This window comes from Centropristis striata, chromosome 1 (assembly GCF_030273125.1).
Source record: "Centropristis striata isolate RG_2023a ecotype Rhode Island chromosome 1, C.striata_1.0, whole genome shotgun sequence".
Classification (NCBI taxonomy): domain Eukaryota; kingdom Metazoa; phylum Chordata; class Actinopteri; order Perciformes; family Serranidae; genus Centropristis; species Centropristis striata.
Window position 1 is genome coordinate 22079638 of NC_081517.1, and position 25544 is coordinate 22105181.

Sequence of the window (25544 nt, forward strand, 5' to 3'; positions counted from 1 at the left end):
GGTTTTTTCTGTTGGTGACAGATTTTTTCTGTCGGTGAGAGATTATCAATTTTCAAGGTTTCCTCATGCAATTTTTCTAACACCGTTATAATGTGTAACTTTTAACAGAGTTAACTGTATTTAGCAAGAGCAGCAAAAAAGCACAGCACTACACTACGAGCACACACAGAAACACCGGAAGTGACACAATACGCTCACCTTAGCACGTCAGCACGTCACTTTATTACATTATTGGGAAGTTATTACATTATTAGGTTTTTGGTTCTACAGGGCCGGAGCCTGGTTTAGAAATAAGTGAGGTCCACAATATTTTCCTCCTAATGTTTCGTATTCAAGGAATTTCAGGGCATGCAATATTTCTGCCCAAATCACACCTAGAAATGCCATCCAATGAAGACAGTCACTTCTTAAGCCAAATCATTTTCGCAATGTAAAAGAATTCAGAATTTAATTTGAGAAAATCAACTCTGGTGGTTTTGCTGTGAACTCTCTTTTTGTATACTTTTAATTATGCCTGTATAAACGACAAAACAAAAATATTTACCATGCCGTGTTGGTGTCATTTTTTTCAGCAGAATCTCCTCTATATGACCTGATAGTTTGAAAAAAAGTTTATTTTAATTTCAAAACACAATCATGCTCATTTAAGAATTTTAAATGTTGGTTACAAATGAGCACAATCTCACCTTCATGACCTGATTTTTTCACTTTGACTCACTGGATTAACATTTTAAACCCAATAAACATCCCAAAAAACATAAAATTAGATTTCAAATCATGGTTCCAAATCTAAACAATAAGTGGTAAAATGAGGATAACCCTCTAGTTCTATATTTTTTAGTAAATATATTTGACCTTAATCTCCAGTTTTACTCGGCCTATCATCTTCAAACAAAAACTGTCCTGGAGTTTAAAGTCAGTACTTTAGAGGGAAGCTGACGGCAGCAAACACGTTGCTTTGTTTTGAATTTGTGACCTCTTTGGGCAATCCCAACATATATGAGTAAAATCCCCCACCAGCCCACAACCCCTCCAACACATCTCAGAAGTATTACTGTACCTTGAGGAGACAGATGGAGTAATAAAGTACCTCATCTTGATCTTCCAATCAAACTCCTCCATGTTGGGCTACTAGTTACCTTATGTCCTGCTTCCAATGTTTCTTCCCATTGTTCATCTGTTATTACAATATTTGCAGCAAGCAGCAAGCCAAGCAGGGCATTCCAGGCGCCCCTCTCCCCAGCGACAACGTCCAGCTCCTCCTGGGGGACCCCGAGGTGTTCCCAGGCCAGGCGAGAGATATAATCCCTCCACAGTGTTCTGGGTCTTCCCCGGGGCCTCCTACCAGCTCCTACCAGGCAGCTTTTTAACTACCGCGGCGACCTCTGCCAGGGATACTGATGAGTCTTCCCCTGAGTCTTCAGACTCTGCCTCCTCTACAGAGGACGTTTTGGCTGGATTAAGGAGTTCCTCAAAATGTTCTTTCCACCATCTAAGGACATCCCCAGGTTGGGTCAGCAGGTCTCCTCCCCCGCTGAACATAGCTTGGGCCAAGCCCTGCTTTCCCTTACTGAGTTGCCTGACGGTTTTCCAGAACCTATTTGAGGCCGACCGAAAGTCCTCCTCCATGGCCTCCCCGAATTCCTCCCATACCTGAGTTTTTGCTTCATCGACAGTCGCAGCTGCAGCCCTTCTGGCCAAACGGTACCTGTCTGCTGCTTCCGGAGACCCCTTGGCCAGCCAAGACCGAAAGGCCTCCTTCATCAGCTTGACGGCCTGCCTCACCGCTGGTGTCCACCAGCGGGTTCTTCGGTTGCCGCCACGACAGGCACCGACGGCCTTCAGGCCACAGCTCCTACCAGCTGCGTAAACAATTGAGGCTTTGAACATGGCCCATTCAGACAGATTCAGGCAGTCGACGAGCATTGAGAGAGAGCGACTCGTTTGATTCATGTTTGATATCATCAGCCACATTACCCGATTCCGGTTCTCGCGGAGCGAGACCACAGCGTTCGACACGAGTGGCGGACGGTCGGCGGCTGAACCGGACCTCACCCCAAGCAGCGGTGTGCATTAGATCCACTGGAGCCTCCGAGCCCGCGGAGCTTCGCCTCTTCTCCTCCACAAGCACAGTGATCACCGGTGAGGTACGAGCAAATTTGGAGACCAAGGCACTTATTTTGTTGTTTTTGATGTAAAAGCTCACTGGTTTGCACTAAGCACTATATTCAACTTCACCGTTTATCACTAATCACCCACTTAACACCTCACCTACTGGAAGCAACCCCCCCACCACCACAACCACACACACACACACACACACACACACACACCCCACATTTACTCTGGTTCCTCGGTCAAAATGGCCACAGCAAAACCCCAAATACATCTGAAAGAAAGCAAATCTGGGCGACAGCTTTTGGGGCAAATGATAAAACTCTGAAGAAAAAATGTTCTGATCATAAAACACAAAAACCAGCCCAAGAGAAAAAGAATCCAGTTCCCCCAAGTGACCCAGCATTACGCAGCTTTATCACAAACACACTCCAACAACTACAAACTATGGACCATATTTCATCTCCAGAATCCAGACCAGCCACTAGAGAAAAACCACTAAAACTATCGAAACCACCTAGAGCTGATAAACAAGTAACCATGGTAACCAGCCCAAGTCCATCCACCTCTGCTGAGACACCAGTTCCTCCAACAACAGAGAAAATCGACCATCTCATCATTAAGAACATTTTTGCCCAAATCAACCACCTATACCATGAACTCAGTCAGTACACTCAGTCCACCTCCCTCAACAGTGCCATCACACAGATGAAATCCACCCTAGCCACAATGGAACATATCCTACTGGAAGGACAGGACCCACTCACCCCCCTCCCACCACTCTCTGCCAGCTTCTCAGACGTTGTCAATGCTAAAATACACAAATATCAAACATTCAACACAGGCACCAGAAAAAGAGCAAGAAGAGAGTCAGCAGAAAACCAACAAATTACACCGGTTGTCATAGAAAACTACAAAACCCCAGACAGCTCTTCTACAACCAACCTATCCATCAGCAAAGAAATACAAAAACACAAGCCACAAGTCCAACTGCAAAAACTGGTCCACATGCAAAACGGCAACCTCCTCATCTTCCCTAAGGACATTCCCTCCCTCAACAGTCTTCTATCACCATGGCCCGAAGGAGCATTCAACGGAGCACACTTCACCTGCAGACTAGCACGCAAACAAGGCACTAAAACCCCATCTGATACTCCTGTAAAACTGCTTGTCATCAAAGGCATCAACACCAACATCACAGAAGCACAAGTGAAAGACGAACTGGAAAACCAAGGTATCCAAATCACCAGACTACACAGAATCATCAGAAGAAATACTCAGCAGCCAACCACATTGATCAAAATCCACCTAACCAACCCAGAGCAAGCTACCGGCCTTCTCCACGAAGGATTCTACATGGACCTATTTCAGTACCGTGTGGAGAAGGCACGGCCCCCGCCTAACACCAAACAATGCTTCAAATGTCAACAGTTCAATCATACATCCATCAACTGCAATACCCTGGTTGTCTGCCTGAGATGTGGAGAAAATCACCATCACAAAACCTGCACCAAAGAAAAACATGAAGCCAAGTGTGCCAACTGCTCAGGCGAACATTTGGACCAACAAGCATCACTTTTAAGCCAAATCTCACCCAAGCCAGAGAGGAAACCATATCCTTGTATTCTGCTAAACCACCGAAACAGACCTTACCTGCCCACCTCCTCCAACTCATCAGACAGAAAAGGAAGCTGCGTCGTGAGTTCATCAGGTTCAGATCACCCCATAACAAAACAGAACCAAACAGACTACAAAGCAGTATTACAAAACAACTCACCCTCCACCGACAGAAAACATGGAACACATTCTACAGAAAACTGGACCAAGACACAAACCCCCGGACATTCTGGCAAAAAATAAAGAACCTAAACGGAGACTCAGAGACCCATAACACACCACCACTCAAATTCTCAGGCACAATAACTAACAACAACACTGAAAAGGCCACACTTTTTCGCAATCACCTTGAAATCATTCACTCTTGTCCAACAAACCCCCATTTTGACGATGAATGGAAAGATCTAGTTAACAGAGAAATAGCCAAACATAATACAAAACAGACAAATACGGCCAACTTCCCTACAGAGCACCAAGCCCTTACAAAACCAGTCACCATCCAGGAAATACAACTATATCTAAAGAAAATGAAAAACAAAGCCCCAGGAGAAGATAATGTCGACACCACTCTGATAAAACAAGCACCAGCCTCCTACTTTCAGCACCTCGGACAGGTCTTCTCCACCTGCCTCTCCACTGGACACTTCCCCGCACCCTGGAAAGTCGCCTTAGTCATCATGATACACAAACCCAGAAAAGATCCACATAACACCACAAGCTACCGCCCCATAAGCCTCCTCAGCCAAATTGGAAAACTCTTTGAAAGAGTCTTCACTTCACGCCTCACCAGTCACATTGAAACAATAGGCCTCCTTGGTATACATCAAGCCGGATTCAGGAAGGGGAGAGCCACCACAGACAACATTCTCAGACTCTCAGAAGACATCCACAGAAACTACAACAAAAAAGAAATAACCCTTGCAATATTCTTCGGCATCGAAAAAGCCTTTGACAAAGTATGGCACAACGGACTGAAATACAGACTACTGGACAGGAACCTAAAACTGCCAAAACCCACCCAATCCATCATTTCAAGCTTTCTGGATAAACGTCAAATCAAAATCAAAGTTGCTTCAACCATCTCAACACCTTTCATACCCCAAGCAGGAGTTCCACAGGGTGCAGTTCTAAGCCCACTTCTATTCCTCATATACATCTCTGATATCTACTACCCCCCAGCCACCATAGCCAAAGTATCACAGTTCGCCGATGACCTCTGCTACTGGACAAGTTCAAAACACCCAAACCTTGCAGCCAAGAAACTCAACACATGCATAACGGAAATAGAAACCTGGACCAACATGTGGCGACTCAAAATCAACCCTGTCAAGACACAATGCACCCTTTTCACTTAGAACCCACACCTGCAGCCCAATATCAACCTGTCACTCAACAATCACAAAATCAATATCAGCAAAGAAGCAACATGGGATTACTTTTCAAAATAACATGACCTGGACCAAACACATCAATAACCTGGAACAAAAAGCAAACAATAGACTCAACCACCTCAAAGCCCTTTGTGGAAAACATGGCGCCTCACCCTCAACAATCATCAAAGTTTACCTGGCATACATCAGACCACTCTTTGAATACTCTGTCCCGCTTGGATCACCATCTCTGACAACCAGCTTCAAAGACTACAAATCATCCAAAACAAGGCACTTAAACTGGCTCACAGACTCCCGTCCTACATCAGCAACCATTACATCCACACCATAACCGGCATCCAGACCATCAGTTAGAGACACAGAGTCATTTCACAGAAATACATGAAAACAGCAATAAACAACCCTTCTCTCCAGAAAACCATACATGAAGCACACAACACAGTCAATACACCCATGTCATTCATGCTGCTCCTGGCCAAAGACCCCCATCCACAGAACCCCTCAAAGCCCCCATGACCGACTAAAGAACTGACATCACACCACATGCACACGCACACAGTTATGTAAATAACATGCACACACAGGGTGTTTCCTTGTTCTTTTCTTTTCATTTGTTTATTTGTGCCTTGGTCCTCCTCTGCTGAAACCTCACGAGTCCTTTGCCTCCTCCCACCTCTCTGGTCCACTCCTGACATCACAACTATGGATAGAAAAGGGCACAAGCCCTGAGTTATCCCTCCAGGCTCATGACTCTTTAACCTTAGTTAGCCCTCTCACCTGCTGCTGGAAACAAGGCAAGACCAGCTCCTGATCAGATTGAAGATGCAACTGGTAGGAAAAAACCCACTCTGAATGTGGATAATGTGTACACTGAAAAAAGTGATTTTGACCCTTAGCAAATGTTACATATATTATTTAAGCATGTTTTAATAGAAAGTATGTGCTATTTAACTCCACTTATAAAATACATGTAATTTCAACATATATTGTCAGAATTATGACAATCTTATTTTTTTTTTTAATTAAATGTAGCTCGAAAAAATTAAGTTCATCCAAATTTCAAATTTTTTTGTCAGTTTAGACTGTTCATTCCATCCTTATGATTATGGTTGACAGAATCCAAACAGTGTGTTTCTGCTTTCTTGTGTTGTTTTGTTTGTATGATATTAAAGTTGGTGGTCTACACATCTTGTGGTTCTGTGTCATGTATGATAGCTAAAAAATATTTAAGGGAGAATCAACTTAATAAAACAGGTACAATTTAAACATTATAATCGATTTGAAAGAGTACAATATATTTAAACAACATACACAATTTATATAAGTTCATTTAAAGTGGGTCTAATTGGATTTACTAAGAAAATTTGAGTAAAATGAACTCAAAATAGAGAGAGAATTACATAATATAATTTTTAAAAATGTACCTAAAATGTATAAGTCAACATAATAAAAATATCTAGATTCAGATAAAATTATTTCATGCAACCACTTGTCAACAATACATTATTTTGAGTGTAGAGGTCATGCTTTTCCATGACTGTCCTGAGTTAATTAGTTACTAAAATGCAGTTTAAGATGGATAATTTTGGTCATGCTAATTTAAACTTATGTTTTGTGGGAGCTTTATGTAAACATAATGGTTATGTATGTTTAAGTATGTATATAATTGCTTTAATAATTTACTTGGTTAATTTAAATTACTTTGTTTGTTTGAAAGTAATGGTAACATTTATTCTTTAGAAAAACTGTTTAGTTAAATAATAATTAGGATTTTTCAAGACTAATGCCTGACTTTTCTGTTTATCTTAAAGGTTATCAACCTATTTCACCCGATATTCTATACCATACTTCTGTTTAAACCATCAAACCCAAAACCATCTTCAAGAAAATAAAAATCAAAGAACAAGTGGAATCGAGTTGTCCTTTGCATCTCTCAAGGATTGATCAAGCAGTTTTTCAAGTTTGGGCAGAGTTGTGGTCACAAAGCAGACAGAACTTGACATGGTTCTTTAATGTTTTTGCATTGTACTAAAATATGTTCTTTTTCAATGGGCATAAACAGGTGCATCCCAAATGTTTCAACATTAACATTTTAATATAACATAATAGTTGTTTTTTGGGGGGGAGGTGGAGTAGTGCATTATAGGCCCCCATGGCCCTGGGGACTAAGCTTTTCCCCCCTTACATTACTTTTACTTTTATACTTTAAGTAGTTTTGAAACCAGTACTTTATACTTTTACTTGAGTAAAACGCTTGAGTTGATACTTCTACAGAAAACTTTTTAAACCCTAGTATCTATACTTCTACTGGAGTAATGAATGTGAATACTTTTAACACCTCTGCTGGTGATCTGTCCTGTCCAATGACACACTCATGATTACTTGTTTATTCTAGAATGAGATATTGTATGCATATATCTATGTTTTTGTGGTTACTGTAAAGGGAAAAACAAATAGGAAAGTTTAGACATCCGAAACAGCAATGAATAGAACAATATGTGTGTGCAGTGTATGAATATTGACATGATGATGAAATTGAACAAAGATTAATAATTCTGAGGAGAAAGCATGAACTAAATATGGGAGTGTCAATATTTTACACACTTAAAGGAAAAGGCTCCATTGCATAGTCCAATTAATCAGACACAGACTAGCTAATTGTGCGACAGTTAACGGGAGGGAAAAGTCAGACATAAAATACACATATATTGATTATAAACATGAAAATAAACTCTGCAATATACACATAATACAGGAATAAGGATAAGAAGTGAAACAGGGCAACAAAACACAAACCAAACACTGCACTCACCTCTTAAGGACGCACACAGAAATGAAAAGGAAAAAACACAGTCCAGAAAATGAAATGATGTATAATCCAGAAGATGAACTGTGTGAAACTATGATGTGAGATGGCAGACATGACAGCAGTGTCCCCTGGAACGACAGCAACTGAGCAGAGGAAAGCCTGCAACTGTCTCTTCAATTAAGACACTGAATTGCTGAAATCCTATCGGTCCCTGGACCAATAAGATGTTATGTCGTGTTATGCTGCCTATACTCCAGAAGACTTTGAAAAGATTTGGAAAAGACTCCTGGAAGACTACCAGCGTACACCTGCTCACATCCAAAGACAAGTGTTGAGAGTTTTTAGTTTCACACTGAGATTTTAGACAGACTGAATCTTTCAGGGTCACTATTTACAAGACTACAGCTAGATTATTTTAGCAGTTTTTACCTACCATGCAATTTTTTCCTCATCATGCTCTTAGTAAAAACTGACTAACTGGAGGAGAAGCAGCTTTTGGCTCCAGCTGCTCTAGTGTGTGACATGGTTTGTGTTGGGAAAAAAAAGACACCACGAAATTCCCCTCACAAAACTGAAAAAGGGTTACTGTTTTTCTGACATAAAAAGTTGACTACAGTAAAGATATAAGGAAGAATCAAGGAAAGGAACATTTAGAAATTAATTAATGATATACATTAATGTCCTATTTAACTATAATTTATTTAATTGAATAGTTATATGTATCAGCTCTATCAACTTTCATTTAGTTAATCATACATTAATCATCGATTATTATTTATGTAGGCTATATATTTATAAATTTTAACTGGGTCTCCTTACTGTTCTCTTTACTAAGAAAATAACTCAACTCAGACATTCTTAGGGGTTCTGACTGTGTGACGGGTGTGTTGGCTTGATAGGCTTAACCCTTTGGAGTTTGGGGCTATTTTGTTGCAGAGTGGACTTCATTGGACGTTATTGAAATACCTTCTGAGGGCAGCATTGCATGCCATTGGTTCTCTTGGCTGCCCAATCAGCCAGCAGGAGGCGGGACATGGATTATTTCTAGTTTTTAGTAGGCGGGACTTGGATTACTTGAATCACTGCAGGAGATCATTGCAGTCAAGGTAATGGCATGTTTTATGTTGAACTATATTATAAAATATCAAGATATTAGTAGTGTGTTTGTATAAAAGTAAGGCTTGTTATTTACCGGGAGCTATCTAGACAAACTAATGTGAGTAAGCTAACTTGCAATGCTAGCTAGCTAGCTCATGGCAATGACTCTTTCTAAACATTAGGAGGTTGTTGCAGATGTAATAGTATGTTTTATATTGTACTATATTAGATGATATCAAGATATGATTGAAAGAAATGCTGCTTGTTTCTATTGAGTCCCTCTTATTTAACTAGCTACTGATGTAACTTGCAACATTAGCTAGCTTGCTCATAGCAATAACAGGATCATAGCTAATGTTATTTTATTTTAGCCTGATGAAATCTGTTCCTCTCATTGCAACTGATAATGTTAGGTCTAAGGACATTTTTGCAGCAGTTTACTTTCAGGACATTTCGTCATAGCTACTTGCAACGACATTCATGGGCTGCTCTTAGGGCAACTTTGCTGCAAATATTCTAATACTGCTCTTAGAGCACCTTACAGTATTTCCATCCAACATTCATTGGCTGCTCTAAGGGCAACTTTGCTGCATATGTTCTAATGCTGCTCTTAGACCACCTTATGCCATTAGGTCTACAATTGGCTGCTCTAATGACATTTTTGGAGCATATCTGTATTGCCATTATTGTTGTTATTGTTGCTTATGATTGTTTCTACTGTATATCAACTGCAGATTATGGAGCAGCTTTGGATCGAGGGCATCCGAAGAAAACTAAGAAAAGAAAAAGATGCACACACCGAAATTGGCCTGTGGCCTATATGTATGTATTGTCTGTATCTGTACTGTTATTTATTGTATGTAAAACATCTTTATGTGACAGCATTGGAGTCCAAGACAAATTTCCCTTTGCTGAACCATGTGCGTCTTCCCCATGCCTGCTTGTCAGTAAGCCAGATAGTACATTTAGACTGTGTACTGACCTCCGAAAAGTAAATAAAGTGACGAAGCCTGACTCTTTTCCACTTCCGCGTATGGAGGATTGTGTGGATCAGGTTGGATCTGCCAGATTTGTTAGCAAGTTTGACTTGCTTAAAGGTTATTGGCAGGTTCCTTTATCTCCAAGGGCTAAAGAGATAGCCGCCTTCATTACATCCAGCGGGTTGTATTCATACAACGTTATGCCATTTCGGTTATGCAATTCCCCAGCCACCTTCCAGCGCTTAATGAATAAAGTGGTGTCAGGGCTGAATGGTTGTGCGGTTTATTTGGACGATGTTGTGATTTACAGTGACTCCTGGGAAGATCCTATCCAGCGCATCCGGGCATTGTTTGACCGTCTGGCCTGGGATCGTTTGACCATCAATCTGGCAAAATGTGAGTTTGCAAAAGCAACCGTCACTTACCTGGGAAAAGTTGTTGGCCAAGGTCAGGTGAGGCCAGTAACGGCGAAGGTGTGGGCAGTTGACCACTTTCTTGTCCCGACCACCAAAAAAGAGCTCTCTCAGTTCCTAGGTATGGTGGGTTTCTATCGTGGGTTTTGTAACAACTTTTCCACAGTTGTTGCTCCCCCTACTTCCCTGCTTAGCCCAAAGGTTAAGTTTGAGTGGTCTCCTGCATGTCAACAAGCTTTTGAGTCTGTAAAGTCTTTGTTGTGCTCTGCCCCTATACTTGCAGCTTCACAGATGGACCGGCCTTATTCGTTGTATGTGGATGCTAGTAAGGTGGGAGCTGGTGCTGTGCTCATGCAGACAAATGAACATGGTGTCGACTGTCTGGTGAGCTTCTTTTCTAAAAAGTTCAGCTCATATCAGCTGAATTATTCAATCATTGAAAAGGAAGCACTTGCGCTCATCTGGGCTTTACGACACTTTGAGGTTTATGTGGGGGGTGACGACCCCTCCCACTCTGCCTACCTGTTTACCTCTGCTTTTGCTGCAGGTACTGGGAGTGGTTAGGAGGGTAGAGTGGGAGGGTTGTGATTCTACCTGCCCATGTGGGCTGGGCTCTCCAGAAGGCATAGGGTGCGTCCCATGTTCCTTAATTTTTGCCTCCTCTATCCTCTATCCTCGCTTGAACCAGATTTTGCGGGTGCCATCTTTACGACCGTCCCAAAGCTCTTATTTGTGATCAGAAGATAGAGGATAGAAGAGGCATATCGGAGGAGGCACAAGCGAGGATACACAAGAGCAACCTATGCGGAAGTCTTTTAGCGGTGGCCCCGCCCCCTGACTTATTGAATAGACGCAGCAGCTGATCGGACTGATGTTATACATCGCAACATCGCAGTAGTTTCATACCGGAGTGAAGACAGATCACAGATTAAACTAAAGTGTGTCACCACAAGTTTTATATTTTCTTTATATGATTCACCATGTAGTTAAAATCTGTTTTATTGTGACTCTGAACAAAAAAACACCACAAACATATGTCTACATTTAAAATAAATTAAGAGAAAGATCGCTCTAGAAGTTTTTTTTTTCCTTTTCGTGATCTGTTTTTTCCACCATACAGATTTATTATGGATATAATTAAAGTTTAAAAAAAAAACAGTAGAAAGTATGAGAGTCTGTCCGTCAGCAAGAAACACTTTTACATTGTTTGTCATTTTCATCAGTCCCACGTGAGGCTGATCATTCCTGAGTGACATAATTAACATTTTACCTTAATCATCTAACCTAATGTAATATTGGCCGGTGTTCAGCAGACACAATCATGTTCTGGGATATTAAATAATTAATTTATCACCAGGATCATCTACTACGACGGCGTATTAGGGCCATGTGTGAAAAAATAAATAAATAGGGACCCAGGGGAGAAGGACCCAGCCACCATGGCATGCTTAAAAACACATAACATGAGGTGATGGTACTACATCACCACATTTCATTCCTTTCTATCTGCGGGATGTCTCTCCTTCTCCATGACTCTCTGTTTTGGGTGTTTTATCAGAGTGATCCGACTGACGCTCCCCTCCTACTCGCGTTCACACGGAGCGCTGTCTTTCAGGCCCTCCTCTGCTCCTTGTTGACAGTTACAGTGAGTAACGTTAGTCTAAACTTTTTTCACAGCAGCAGGTTTATTTTTCCCAGCCTTCATTCCTCACGGGCATTCTCATGTGATGCGTCTTTACGCTGCCATGGTGGCTGGTTTTTGGAATCTTTATTCATCTTAGAAGTGTGTGTGTGTGTGCTTGCATTTGTGGCACCGGACGTACCCAGTGAGGCATGGACCAGTATTGTGTGAGGGACGCAGGGATGCGAAATAGAAGACATGGGACGCACCCATAAAGGAGGGCCTTCTGCAGAGCTTCAATCTCTCTCAGCAGGCTCCAGGCCCAACACTGTGGCTTCTTTTGTTTGGTTTGTCAAACCATACAACACAAACCTCACCATATTTTCCACACATCCACACACTGCTGACATGACTGACTCATTTGTAAATAAGTTAATTAAATTATGTTAAATAAAGATAGTTTTTTCATGCTCAATCTCTGTGTGACCTCCCTCCTTGTTGCCACCTTAGAGCCAGGTGGTAACAATATATGTGTGTGTATATACATGTATGTGTATATATGTATATGTGTATATATATATGTGTATGTATATGTGTGTATGTATATATGTGTGTATATATATGTGTGTGTGTATGTATGTATGTATGTGTATGTATATATGTATGTATATGTGTATATATATATATGTATGTATATATATTATAGTTTTTCTTCTGTTTTTAGCTGTTTTTTTCCTTTTTTATCCTTTTTATAATTAGACTGTTATGCTTTTAACCTGTAGCACTTTGAGATTCCCTCAAATATAAAATGCATTACAAATAAAAAATAAAAAATAAAAAAAAATAAAAATTATTATTATTATTAATAATAATAATAATAATAATAATAATAATAATAATAATTATTATTATTATTATTATTATTATTATTATTATTATTATTATTATTATTATTATTATCCTCATAAGCAGTGATTGACGTTCAGCTCTCGGCTCCTCTCGAGTCTTCCTCGTGCCTCATCGGTATTCCTGGGGAATCCTCGGCGCGCGCCCCCAGCAGCAGCAGCAGCAGCGGCGGATCACGCGCATCTCCGGAGAGAGAGGACCGGGCATCTGCAGAGCTCGAGACGCTTCTGGAGCAGGCTGGATGACGCCATGAGCTCGCTTCGTGTGTGATGGAGGTAATGTTTTGGTAGGAACCGCTACCGTAGGCAGATGTCGCTTCAAGTGAGGAGCCTGAACACGACCATGAAGCTGCTGTTTGTGGTGACGCTCCTAATGCGCGAGGCGTTGTGCGGATCTCCGAGCGTCCAGATCGGTAGGATTGTGTGTTCAGTCATCGCCCACCGTGTTCATCCTCACACTCCAGCCCATCGTCTGTCTAAAGCATCCTTACTGTCCGCTTGTCTCCTTCTGCCATTCATCGTCCCCGTGTCTCGCTCCTATTAAAGGGGGCCTCTCATCTCTTTATCCTTGCGCTACTCTAAGTAACCAAAGGCCGACTGACTGCTGCTGCTGCTGCAGTGTGCTAATTATGTTCACGTTTTCATCTTTAATATTTGTGTATTTCATATATGCGCGTAACCACAAGGGCAGTGTGTGCAGTGTGGGCACGCATGCAGATGTGCACGTTTATTTGTATTCAAGGTGTTAACCGACACAGTTCGAGATAGGTAAATCCTAAATAAATCCATGTATTCCCTGAGCTCCATTACATATTGGACCAGGTAGGCCTTTACAGCGACCCCTAAGACAATGTGTTGGATTTTCAGCCTCATCATATTCCTGTGAAATACATGACTAAGTGAGAATTAAAACATAGATTTATTCAGCTATCAAAATTATTTCATAATAGTCATCTCACATTAAAGGGGTTGACCAATTTACATTTAATGTAGTTTATTGTCAACAGTTTCTTATGTAAATTCCAAAGCAACAATTAATTGATTCTAATAAAAGGCACTGTGTGTGTCTAAAGTGGGATTCTTCTGACCATGGGGCTCTATTGTTGTCCAGAAACTAGTACTCAGCCATGATAGTGGCTCTGTCATGCTGCACAATATTGCTTTGAGCTAAAGGCTAACTTCAGCATGCAAACAAACCCAGCTAAGGTACTCACAAAGACAGTGCTAACGTGTTGATGCTAAGCAGGAGTAGTCTACTTATTTTAGGTCAGTGTCTTGCATGCTAGAACTGCAAAAAAGGTGTGTCTAAAAACAAGATAAAAACACTAAATCTGAGGGAAATGATCTTGCTGCATGGACAGATAATTTCACTTGACAAGATTTCTTAAATTAGGATTGTTAAATCTAGAAATAAGCATGTTGAATGCTTAAAATAAGAAATTATCTTAAAACAAGATAAATTAAAGCTGCAAGCAGCGATGAACTGAGTGCACTGCAAATTATTTGTTTCTTACCAAGATAAAAAAAACTTTAGATATAGAAGTGTTAGATCATTTATCTTGTTTTAAGGGTTAATATCTTATTTTAAGTGTTAAACATGCTTATTTCTAGATTTAATAATCTTAATTTAAGAAATCTTGTCAAGTGAAATTATCTGTCCATGCAGCAAGATCATTTCCCTCAGATTTAGTGTTTTTGTCTTGTTTTTAGACACACCTTTTTTGCAGTGAGGATTTGCTAAAATGGATGGATGGGAATGTCATTAGTTTTGCAATCATTACAGTTAACCACTGCAACATGAACCACATTATGTAGTTAGCCCAACATTTCCCCATTCATCATTCAGACTATTACTTTAATTGATCTCAAATGGATAAGCTATATTAAATGAACAGGGGTCATCAATAAACTGACTGAATTTGAACAGTACAGGAAGGAAGGAGTCAATCCTTATTTTTAAACAGTTCAGTTATCCTGCCCATTTTCCAGTTCTGCCTGGTTGTGTTGATCTCTCTGACCAGGATAACATCTCGTAGTTATAGAGGGTGTGGGTCCATCATGTAGTCCTATCTCCAGCTATTCCATAGCTGGCTAAGTGTCTCTTCCACTACATCCATCTCCAGCCCATGTCTGCTTTGCATAAATGGCATAGCCTAGTCTTTGGTGGTTGAGAAGTTAGTGTTTTCCTAACCACGAAATGATAAGGTGTACAGTAAGTGATTAGGCCCCTGATGCATCATTGTGTACTAAGAAGAGGCCTGGAGTTCAACACAGCTTCTATCCCTGCAAGCATGGTGGTCAATTCCTCAAAGCCATATCTCACAAACCTTACAAGCTTGACAATAAATGTCCAGGCGACCTGCTAGTCAGTGAAACTATCTGGTAGCTAAGATCCTCAGAATGACTTTCATCGTTCCTTTAGATCTTGGTCTGCTCTTTAGAACGTTTTGGCAATGTCTGAATAAATAACTTTGCACAGTCCTCGTCTTGTTTCAAATGTGTTTTTCACTACGAGTAAAGTTCCCGTATATTGATCTGAGAGTAATTCTAAATGTGCTGCCCTGGTGACATGTGACCAGAGGTTGTGTTAAACTTTTCCGTTCTCTGTCATTTTGAGGGACAGGCTGATAAAATTTCAGGCACAATCTATCTACCTCATTTGAATATAAATTTCTTAACTAATAAAACTAAAACTAATATAGACCTAGATTTAGGGCTGGGCGATATGGACCAAAAGTCATATCCCGATATATTTAGGCTGATTATCGATATACGATATATATCCCGATATTTTTATTGCAAAGTGAGAGCAAATGTTCAGTCAAAGTCAAAGCCAAATATGACATGTCACAGTAGTTTTATTGAAACCGTTTATTTAAGCGAACATAAATACTGTATAACAACAGGAGTACCTTTTTTTTTTATTAAAGCTTCATAAAGTCACATTTAAATTAAAAAAATATTAAATAGGCCAATCTTTTTCTGAAATAAATATGAGAAAAGAATAACGAACATTACAAAAGAACTAATAATGACAAACCCTAATAAGGGCAGAATTTATATATAAAGAAAGAAAGAAAATTTAACTATATCACAATTAAAAATATATCGATATATGTTTTACACCAATATATCGCACAGCCCTACCTAGATTATTTAGTTTTAAGGGCATGCAAAGAAACAGACATCAACAGTGCGGTCCCCTTGATGTCAAGCCCAGCACCAGCCCTTTTTATTATCTATTTGGACAACTATTTATGTTTTTGTCATTACCAATGAATGCAGGATGTTTGTCCTCACACTGGATATACATGGTTGTCAATTATTCTCAGTCTGAAAGCAACAGAGTGAGAAGGAAGATACAGGTGCAAGATACATGCATTTATTACATTACTTATAATTAAAATACTAGTTGACAACATTTATAAAAACAAACAGCAAGCAAGTACAACATCACAAGACATAGGTAATCCGCTAATATTACTTACTGGTCCAGGGGCATGAAGGCTTTACATCTGTGTGGTGCTGTTTTTTTTCAGGAAGGTCTTGCCAGTGACTAAAAGTCAGTCAGTCTCTTGCCTCTTGCTCAATTCTGGCAGCAGATCTAACTGAGCCAAGTTGCTGAAAGCAGAATCGGTTAGCTTAACTTTAGCAACAAGCTTTCTGTCCATCAGGCAATTCCCTTACACACACCCACACTGACAGTGTGAAGCTCTGAATAAACCATTAGTGGGTCTGATCAAAACAGGGCCCTTCTGCGTGGATTCTACATCTTCTCCAGCCCCCTCCCAAAATCCAAAAACATGCAGATCAGGTTTAGATATGAGATCAGATTAATAATGATGATGATAATAATAATAATAATAATAATAATAATAATGACAAGCAGGACTGAACGGGACCGAGCAGAGTGGAGCCATCGGGTGAGGCCATGTAGGGGGCGGTGCTGTGAGCTCAGTCCCTATGCGTACCAAAGGGTGTGTCTCCTACTACTCTGCTCAGGGTAGGTGTAAAACATGTTACTTCCAGTAGCCAGCGGGGGGCGCTATGACTGTGTATCAATATTGTCATGTGGGTGTGGTCAGGGCTGGACCCTCATCAGGTGTGAGAAATTTGGGAGAGATTGGACAATGTATGGTCAAGTTATCTGGTCTCGTGTGTTATGGCGAGATGGCATATTTTGCTGCCATGTCACACCCACATAGTGCGAGGGTGAGTAAAGTTGTTGATAAAGTTTGTTCCCCAAGGCCTTGTGATGGTACTGACCAACTTTGAAGGCTTTATGGTGAAAGCTATAGGAGGAGTTTGTTGAAGGATGCAGCGTGGTCATTTGATGAAAGGGGGCGTGGATATAGCATTAGGGGCGGGGCTTTATGAAATATTGTTATGTAGAAGTGTTAAGGGCTGGACTCTGATGAAGCATAAGAAGTCTGGACCAGATCAGACAAAGAATGGAGAAGTTATAACGATCTCGTGTTTTATGGCGAGACGCCATATTTTGCCGCCATGCCACGCCCATGTGTGACCGTCGGTAAAGCTTTCAATAACTTTTGATCCCAAAGGCCTTGTGATGGTACTGACCAAGTTTGAAGTCGATCAGATCAAATCTGTAGGAGGATTTTGGTACGTCTTCCCATGATACACAAATTTTGTGTGCCTCCGACAAACCAGTGTGAGGATATGAAATTTAGGGGGCGCTAGTGATTACTAGTGGTGAGTTTTTGAATATGATAAAGCCCCCAAATAAGCGATTGATTACCCGGAAAAATAATAATAAACGGACCAATTACAATAGGGTTCTCGCACCTTCAGTGCTCGGTCCCTAATAAATCAGATTTATATAGCAATTTTAAAGATACTCAAAATCGCTTTACATAGAATGTATGAACTAAAACAAATACAATGTTCAGAAAACAAAAATGAGAGTTTATGACAGTTAGTGCTGGGCGATATATCGTAAAGCTCAATTCGATCGATAATTTATTAATGCTTGATATTTCGTTGTTTCGCAAGACTTCCACGGCAACGCTTGTAGCATGGATGTCTCGTGGAGACTCCAGCCCTGCTGCTGTAGCTCTTGTAAGCGACCAACATGGAGGAGAAGAAAGATGCTAGCGAGTCGGAAATAGTTAAAAAAAAGGGCAAGTAACGTCTGTCATTTGGAAATTGTTTGGTTAGATGCAAAATGATGGAAGAAAATCAACCATAGTCTGTAAAACGTGTATGAAAGATGTTGAGGTGAAGATGGGCATGTAGCTTTCAAAATAAGAGCACATGTGTTAGCAGAATCCACCACAGAATTTACAAGAAGACTGTTTAAATAAGATGCCTTAAATAAAACTGAAGAACCCTTATTCTCATTTACAACAATTCATTAAAGTATGCAATGACTAAGATGGAATAGTGGCATTAGAATGTGCGAGAGGCACCTCGTTTTTTACTAAAAATAATATTCCATATTCAGATGGCCTGTGTCCACACTGTGTGTGTGTGTGTGTGTATTTGTGTGTGTGTGTGTGTGTGTGTGTGTGCCCCACCTCCCACAGAGAGCAGGCTAATTTACATGAGAGGGACAGAAGCAGCACTACTGGCGAAAATGCTGGCTTATGTAATCAAGCCCACATGTAAACGACACTAAATCTAGTCCATTTTACATATTAAACGATACGTTGATATAGTAATTACCGTGACAGGCCAAACCTCAGTATATAGTAGATCTATGCTTAATAGTGGCTTTAACATTTGTGTTATGGCTATTGTGTTGTGGCTTTTGTGTTTTTGTTGTGGCGTTTGCATTGCTTTTGCATTCGTTCAGACCTTCTCAGCTACTGTCGAAAAGTCATGAGGGCAGGTGAAAGAGTTTAGTAAGGACTAAGCCTTAAAGTACACGTTCTCCCTGAGTCCTGTACTACGAAGTTACATAAAGTTACCTCGCTTTGAGGGTAAGAGAGGTAACTTTATGTGAGCACACACAGAGCCTGGGTTAACTCAGAAAGTTGATAACCACCTGCATGATACCACTTATCCGTAATAGGGGTTGTTAGGCTTAGTGAAGCAAGATAACGAGAAGATATCCTGGGTATGTTGAACTCGTAGTGAAAATGCTGGTTGTTTTGACTGATTAACTAATTCAGTATTGTATGATGTGATTGTTTTTGCACCATTGTCTTTCGGCTTTCCATGAAGATTCTTGTGTTGGAAGAAAAATACATTTATGTCGCTTCAAGTCATAAATATTAAATACATTTAAAATTATTTTAATGTGAACAATGGCAATGGAATCAGATAGTTCCTCAACACCACACACTGTGTAAAGTTCAACATGATGTGATCTTGTATTGAGAGCTGCTGGACTTTTATTGGTCCAATTTTGGATCAAATTGATCAAAAGCAATTTTCAGCTCCACTTCTAATTTGAAACTCAGTGTATGAATATTAATATTAATATATATCATTATTTGACCATTAATATATTATGATTAGTCATTAATGAATTACACCAACTATAATATACTTTCCCAAATATTTCTACAGTCCCTTACTCTCTAAAAATATTGACAGACCATAAAAGACAAAGTGACATTCTAAGTTAATTTATGATTATTATTAGTGGCCTTTTTTCTGATGACAGAAGCTCAGCAAGCATGTTAAGACTTGTCAGTCACAGAGGCTAATAGTTCTGCCTCGCTGCAAGCAGTATAGCCGCCTTACATGGCCTCAGCTCAGGGCCAAAGATCGTGTGTGTGGAAATATGACCTCATTCTGCCAGCCCCACCGTGGTTAGCTGACAAAGAATTTCTTTAAATTGATGTTGATTTTTTTTCTTCCTCTGCAATTGACATTGATAATGCTCTTTTTGTAAAATTGTATACCTGTTAATTCAACTCAAAATAGCTTGTTCCTCTCTCCACACTGGGAAAACATTGACGTGGCCTCCCCTAAGCCTATAACAGCACCATGGACAGTGCTATGGAGCATAGTAGTAAAACTACCTCTTTACAAACTGGACGAGTAAAAATAATCCATGAGAAAAATCACAGTGCAATTTACCTCCACATGCAAATATACCAAACCTCATGCCATAATATTGGGAAAAAAAGTATGAGGTCCAAATTGCATTTGCATTGCTTTTGCCTACTCCCATCACAATTAGTCTCATGGTAAATTAGCAAGCCAGCTTTGATCTTGAGTAAAATAAAATTATGCAGCATACCCTAAATCGTCAACTCCATAAAGTCCATCTGTAAAGATCACCAGTACTGGCAGAGTAGAACCCAAAAGCATGACACCGAGACAGTAGATCAGCAGGAAACTCAGTTTACTTACTAAATGTTCAGGCAAAAAGGTCAAAACCAGGAGATCAGTCCAAACAGGCAAACAAATCCGACAAGGGGCAGGAAGGTATCCAAAATCCAATAAACAGGCAGATTCAGAACAGGTAGATCAGGCAAAAACAGACTAGGGTACGCTGGAAGGCTGGGTGAAACACAAGACCATCTGGCAGAGAACAGGTAGAAGTGGACCAGTATAAATACAGGGGAACGAATGAAGGAATGGACTACAGGTGAGGAGATGAGCAGGGAAACCCAGGCAAGTGGGAGTGAAAGGATCTGAAATTACAGGGGAGTTAATGATATGGCATGAAAACAAAATTAACTGAATATAACTAAGAGTTGCTAGAAACCCTGACACCATCTGTCTGTCCTTGGTGAAATGAGCAATATTAGCACCCTAAAGTTTGGTCTTAGATTTAAGCTCAAAGAGAACCGTTTGTGCCAAGGCCAACCGATCCTGAGAAAGCCTTCTCAACTGAAGAGGTTACGGAGATGGCCGACACCAGACAGGTGAGGCTATAAAACTGCTGCTGTGTTTCCCCTACCATTAAATAAATAGACGGATTAGATAGATGTGTAAGGAAATGATGCTGGGTTCCTCGTATTGAAGTTTGACATGTTGTACTTGACTGTCAGTTCAGTCTGGGGAGGTTTTCTCTGTATGTTGAAAACTTCTTTCGGTCCAGAAGGGCAAGGAACAGTAGCCTTTCATGGTCCTTGAACCTGTTTCTTAGTTGAGTGAGAATGTTGTCCAGGATCTCACTGTGCAGCTTTTGGTGCTTCAGCATGCACATCTCAATGTCTCTGGTAGGAGCCCTGATTTCACGCACAATGTCCTCAAAGATGGAGGCAAAATCCCCCCGTTTCTCTCTTTGTGGCGCTGTAAAGGGCCTCAGTGCTGGACAAGCAAAACTGCTTGCAGAAACTTCTTATTCTGCACGACCCCGAAGAGCACATCGGAATATGCAAAGACTGAGTTGAATGTGGAGAGCAGAAAGCAGAACAGCTTGTCAACAGTGTAATGGATCCATCTGCATGAACTGCGTCTCTGTCAACGCCATCGTGGTGGTCCACAATAAACTCAAAGAGCAGCAGGAGTCCCTCTCTCTCCTCATACACAGTGCAAACCAAACGAAATGAAAAGTTGGAGCAACTCTCGGGAGTCTTCGTTGGCATATCTCATCCAGCAGTTTTGTACTTTTCACAGAGTTTGAGGAAAAGGCTGCTAGGCCACTGACATAGAAAAGTATGCTGCATTTCTTAATTTTAGCACTACTTTGTGACATGACAGGTTCAGAGAGTGCGCATAACAGTGGATGAAAAGAGCTTGTGGTATTTTTTTCTTAAATTTTTGCTTGTACTCCATTCCGACCAGAGGCCATCACTGCGGCTCCATTGTAACACTGGGCCACTCGGGGTGTGACGAGATCTCGTGGCACGAGATTAAACTCGATATTTCTCGTCGCATTGAAAAAATCATTCTCGCGAGATTTGTGAGTTATCCAAACGTCTATTTGTGACCTGTGGGGCAGTAAAAGGAAAAGAAGAAGAGGAGGAGAAGGTTTTACGCCTTGCCCACATGACCCCTTCATAGTGCTCCTGCTTCCGACAGTCCCACTAATTTTATGCCTCTGTTACTACCTCTGAAGGCGTTATAGAGCCAGGATCACTTGATCACGGCATCCTCCTTCTGGTGCTTTCATAGTGCAGGCGAGACGTTATGTATATTTATATATATATATATATATATATATATATATATATATATATATATATATATATATATATACATAATATAATGTAATAATGTAGACTACTAGTAATAACGTAATAATGTCTAATTTGGCTACTTTAATATTGACATTTTGTGTGCTTCATTCTCCTCAGTTGAACAATGCTGTAAGTTAATTTTATTGTGAAGCCAATCTTAAAAGTTTCATTTATTTAATAAGCTCAAGGTCTCATATTTGACGCAAATCCTCACATTTATAAATTCCTATATTGCTGTCCTTATAGATTTGACTGTTTCATTATTATTTCATTAATTATCCATCAATTCAGAGTTAATATTATTTCACAATTACATTAAGTAATAATCCTATTCAATCATTCATTAATCCACCTGTCTGTCTAGTAATTATTTGGATGTCCATTCATTTATTATATTATTATATTGCTGTCTGTGTGTTATTCACCATTTGTGTACCAACTACCAAATACTTTACTTTTACAATGAGACTATATTTATCAATTAGCTATCTTCTTTTTCTTTTGACTCTATAAAACTAATGTTGAGTCCCATCTCTCTCCTTCACCTGTTCTACCAGTTATGGTGGTTGTGATGCTCGTGAGCTATTAATTACTGTTACATATTTTCATGTTAGCTAATTATCAATTATTCATAACTGCCACAGTACCCCTTACAGGAGAATGTTTCTTACATTCGCTCTATTCCTAAATCGTGTTTTTGTGTCTCACACAAAGGAGAAACCTGCTTCTCAGATCAGGGAGGGAAATTAAATCTTCAGTGCATGCTGAAGGACAGAGGGGACACTCAGCGTTAATGCACATCCAATAACATTAACCAGTGATTGAAAGTGGCACATTTTGTTTTGTTTTGTTACACTTCAACAAGAACACTGTATTGTGTAGTAGCAGTCAATCTCAAAATACTATGACACAGAGACACACTCTTAAGTATGTGCCTTACCTGCCAAGACAGGCAGCTGATAGTTTTGTTAAGATGTTGCATTTTATAAAAACATAACAATTCCCCAGATGCTCTATATAAATCATACAGATATAAGACTTCATATGCTTATGAAGTGCTGCAACCCGTCCAGGGTGTAGCCTGCCTCTCCACCAGTGTTAGCTGCCTGGGAATCCCAAAGGTGTTTCTTGGTAACCATGAAATTGCTGCACAGGGCCGTTTCTGATTAAGTGGCGAGCAAAATAAGAGAGTGAAGCAGTTAGGGCTGGGCAATATATCGATATTAAAAATATATCGATATATTTTTAAATGTGATATGGAATTAGATCATATTGCATATATCGATATAGTTAAAAAAATATTTCTTCATACAGTATATAAATGCTGCCCTTACTAGGGTTTGTCATCTTTAGTTATTTTGTAATATTCGTTATTCTTTTGTCATATTAATATATTTATTTCAGAAAAGACTAGACTTCAGACTAGACTATTTTTTTTAAAGATATCTTTTTATTTAAATGTGCACTTTATGGAGCTTTAATGTACTCCTGTTTTTCAGTATTTATGTTCACTTAAATAAACAGTTTCAATAAAATTGACTGACATGTATCATATATATTGATTTTCAGCCTAAATATATCGGGCTATGACTTTTGGTCCATATCGCCCAGCCCTAGAAGCAGTATTTAGAATAAAAAATGTATAATCTTAATATAATAGATATTGCTTAAATGTTCTTGTCTTTCTGACAATATGGTCCTCTTTGTGTGTCTGTCTCAGGTGGTTTATTCCCCAGGGGTGCAGATCAGGAGTACAGTGCATTCAGAGTCGGCATGGTTCAGTATGGGATGGCAGATTTTAGACTGACTCCACACATAGATAACCTGGAGGTGGCCAACAGTTTTGCTGTCACCAACTGCTGTAAGTATAAGTCTTTTTTATCTTTTATGTGTCTTATCTTTTGAACAGAGATTTGATGAACTACAGATGTTATGTAGCAGATAATTCCTATATGCTTCTATCTTTCTGTGTCATTTTGCATTTTAGTACAGGACCTTCTGTGATTTTCAGCCTTAAGCTCATTACATTGGTTCCTACTTAAGATGTAAAAAAAAATATATGTATATATATTTATTAGGGCCGGGACTCGATTAAAAAAATGTATCTAATTAATTAGAGGCTTTGTAATTAATTAATCGAAATGAATCACATTTTAATCTCATATGAATATTTGACCTGAGAACAGTGAGAAGGAATTTTTTTAACATCTCTCTGTTGCTTCAGAGGCTATAACGGACTTTGTTGATTTACCAACAGCTGGTTTAAAAAAATCAAATTAATTTCAGTCCAACTCTCTCAATAACCTTGGCCAAAACAATAAAGAGTTCAACATAAAGTGCCAGTTGGACTAATATGGACTAAAATGTCCCATCATCCACAGGGCCAACCAAAGCGCTCTCATCAGCTTCTTCCTTCATGTTCACTGTGGTTTGTTGTTGTCTGAACTCATGAACCCTAGTTGGTGCTCCAGTATAATCGGTCCGCCTGAAACTCATCCAGTGAGAAACGTTCCGTGGTGGAAAAATAAGTGTGATTAAAATGCATACATTTTTTTTTACATGTTCATTTTTGTGTAATTAACTAATCTTAATTAACTTGTTAAAGTCCTGGCCCTAATATTTATATGTATACAAAGTTTAGTTTTTTCAAAACATGCAAACATCAAAGGTAATGGTAAAAATCTCCCTTCATGTACCACATAAAAATGTTCACTATACCCATATTTGGCATCCATGTTTTCTTCACCTATATGATCTGTCAATTATTTTCTCACTTTAACCTACTTTATCAACATATTGAGCCCAAAAATCATGAAATCCGAGTTGAAAAATTATAATATTTACTACAATAAAAAACACAAATATGCTCAATGAACTGTTTTGGAACTTGAAAATGTAAGCAAAGGATGCAAATATGAACATATAAAAAGGTTAAATTTAAAGATAATAAAAGTATATACAAAAAAGTCTCATAAAAAATATATTTATCGGCTTTTTTTCCTTGTTAACTGCAACTCTTCAAAACAAACTATGTGCGAAATTACACAGAGAGCTAAATATAGCACAAATATTTCTGTACTATCAAATTAAAACAATCATCTCTTTGGTTTAACATGACCTAGGAATGTCAAAGAAAAATTGGGAGAAAGTTTCAAGTCTGTACTTTGGAGTGAAGTTTATAGCAGCGCTCCATGTGACCTAGCTTTTTTGTTAAATGTCACATGATATGATCAGGACGGCACGATCATAGACCCCAGAGGGTTAAAAAGAGACTATACAGCAGTTATAATTTTCAAAGTAAAAACCAAACTTTTTACCTACTGGAGTTCCTTTCCCTGAAGAGTGGTAATCCCGATGGTATAATGTCATGTCAAGACCTTTGACATAAATTTGGTGAGATAAATGTATCCCAAAAAACACTAGGGTTGTGAACGATAAACCGGATGACAGTTTGATCAGCTGTCAGTCACTTTAACAGCTGTAGACATGCA

At 39.5% G+C, this 25544-nt stretch overlaps 1 protein-coding gene across 4 annotated transcripts in view; it reads left to right on the plus strand.

The window, feature by feature from the left end:
* Positions 1 to 13154: 13154 nt before the first annotated feature.
* Positions 13155 to 25544, plus strand: part of LOC131973026 (glutamate receptor 2-like) — a 100650-nt gene continuing 88260 nt past the window's right edge. For all 4 annotated transcript variants that reach the window (XM_059334881.1, XM_059334886.1, XM_059334865.1 and 1 more), the window contains exons 1-2: positions 13155 to 13362; positions 23774 to 23914. In XM_059334881.1, coding sequence (XP_059190864.1) covers positions 13260 to 13362; positions 23774 to 23914 — 244 coding nt within the window. In that variant the 5' untranslated portion in view covers positions 13155 to 13259. The remainder of the gene's footprint in view (positions 13363 to 23773; positions 23915 to 25544) is intronic.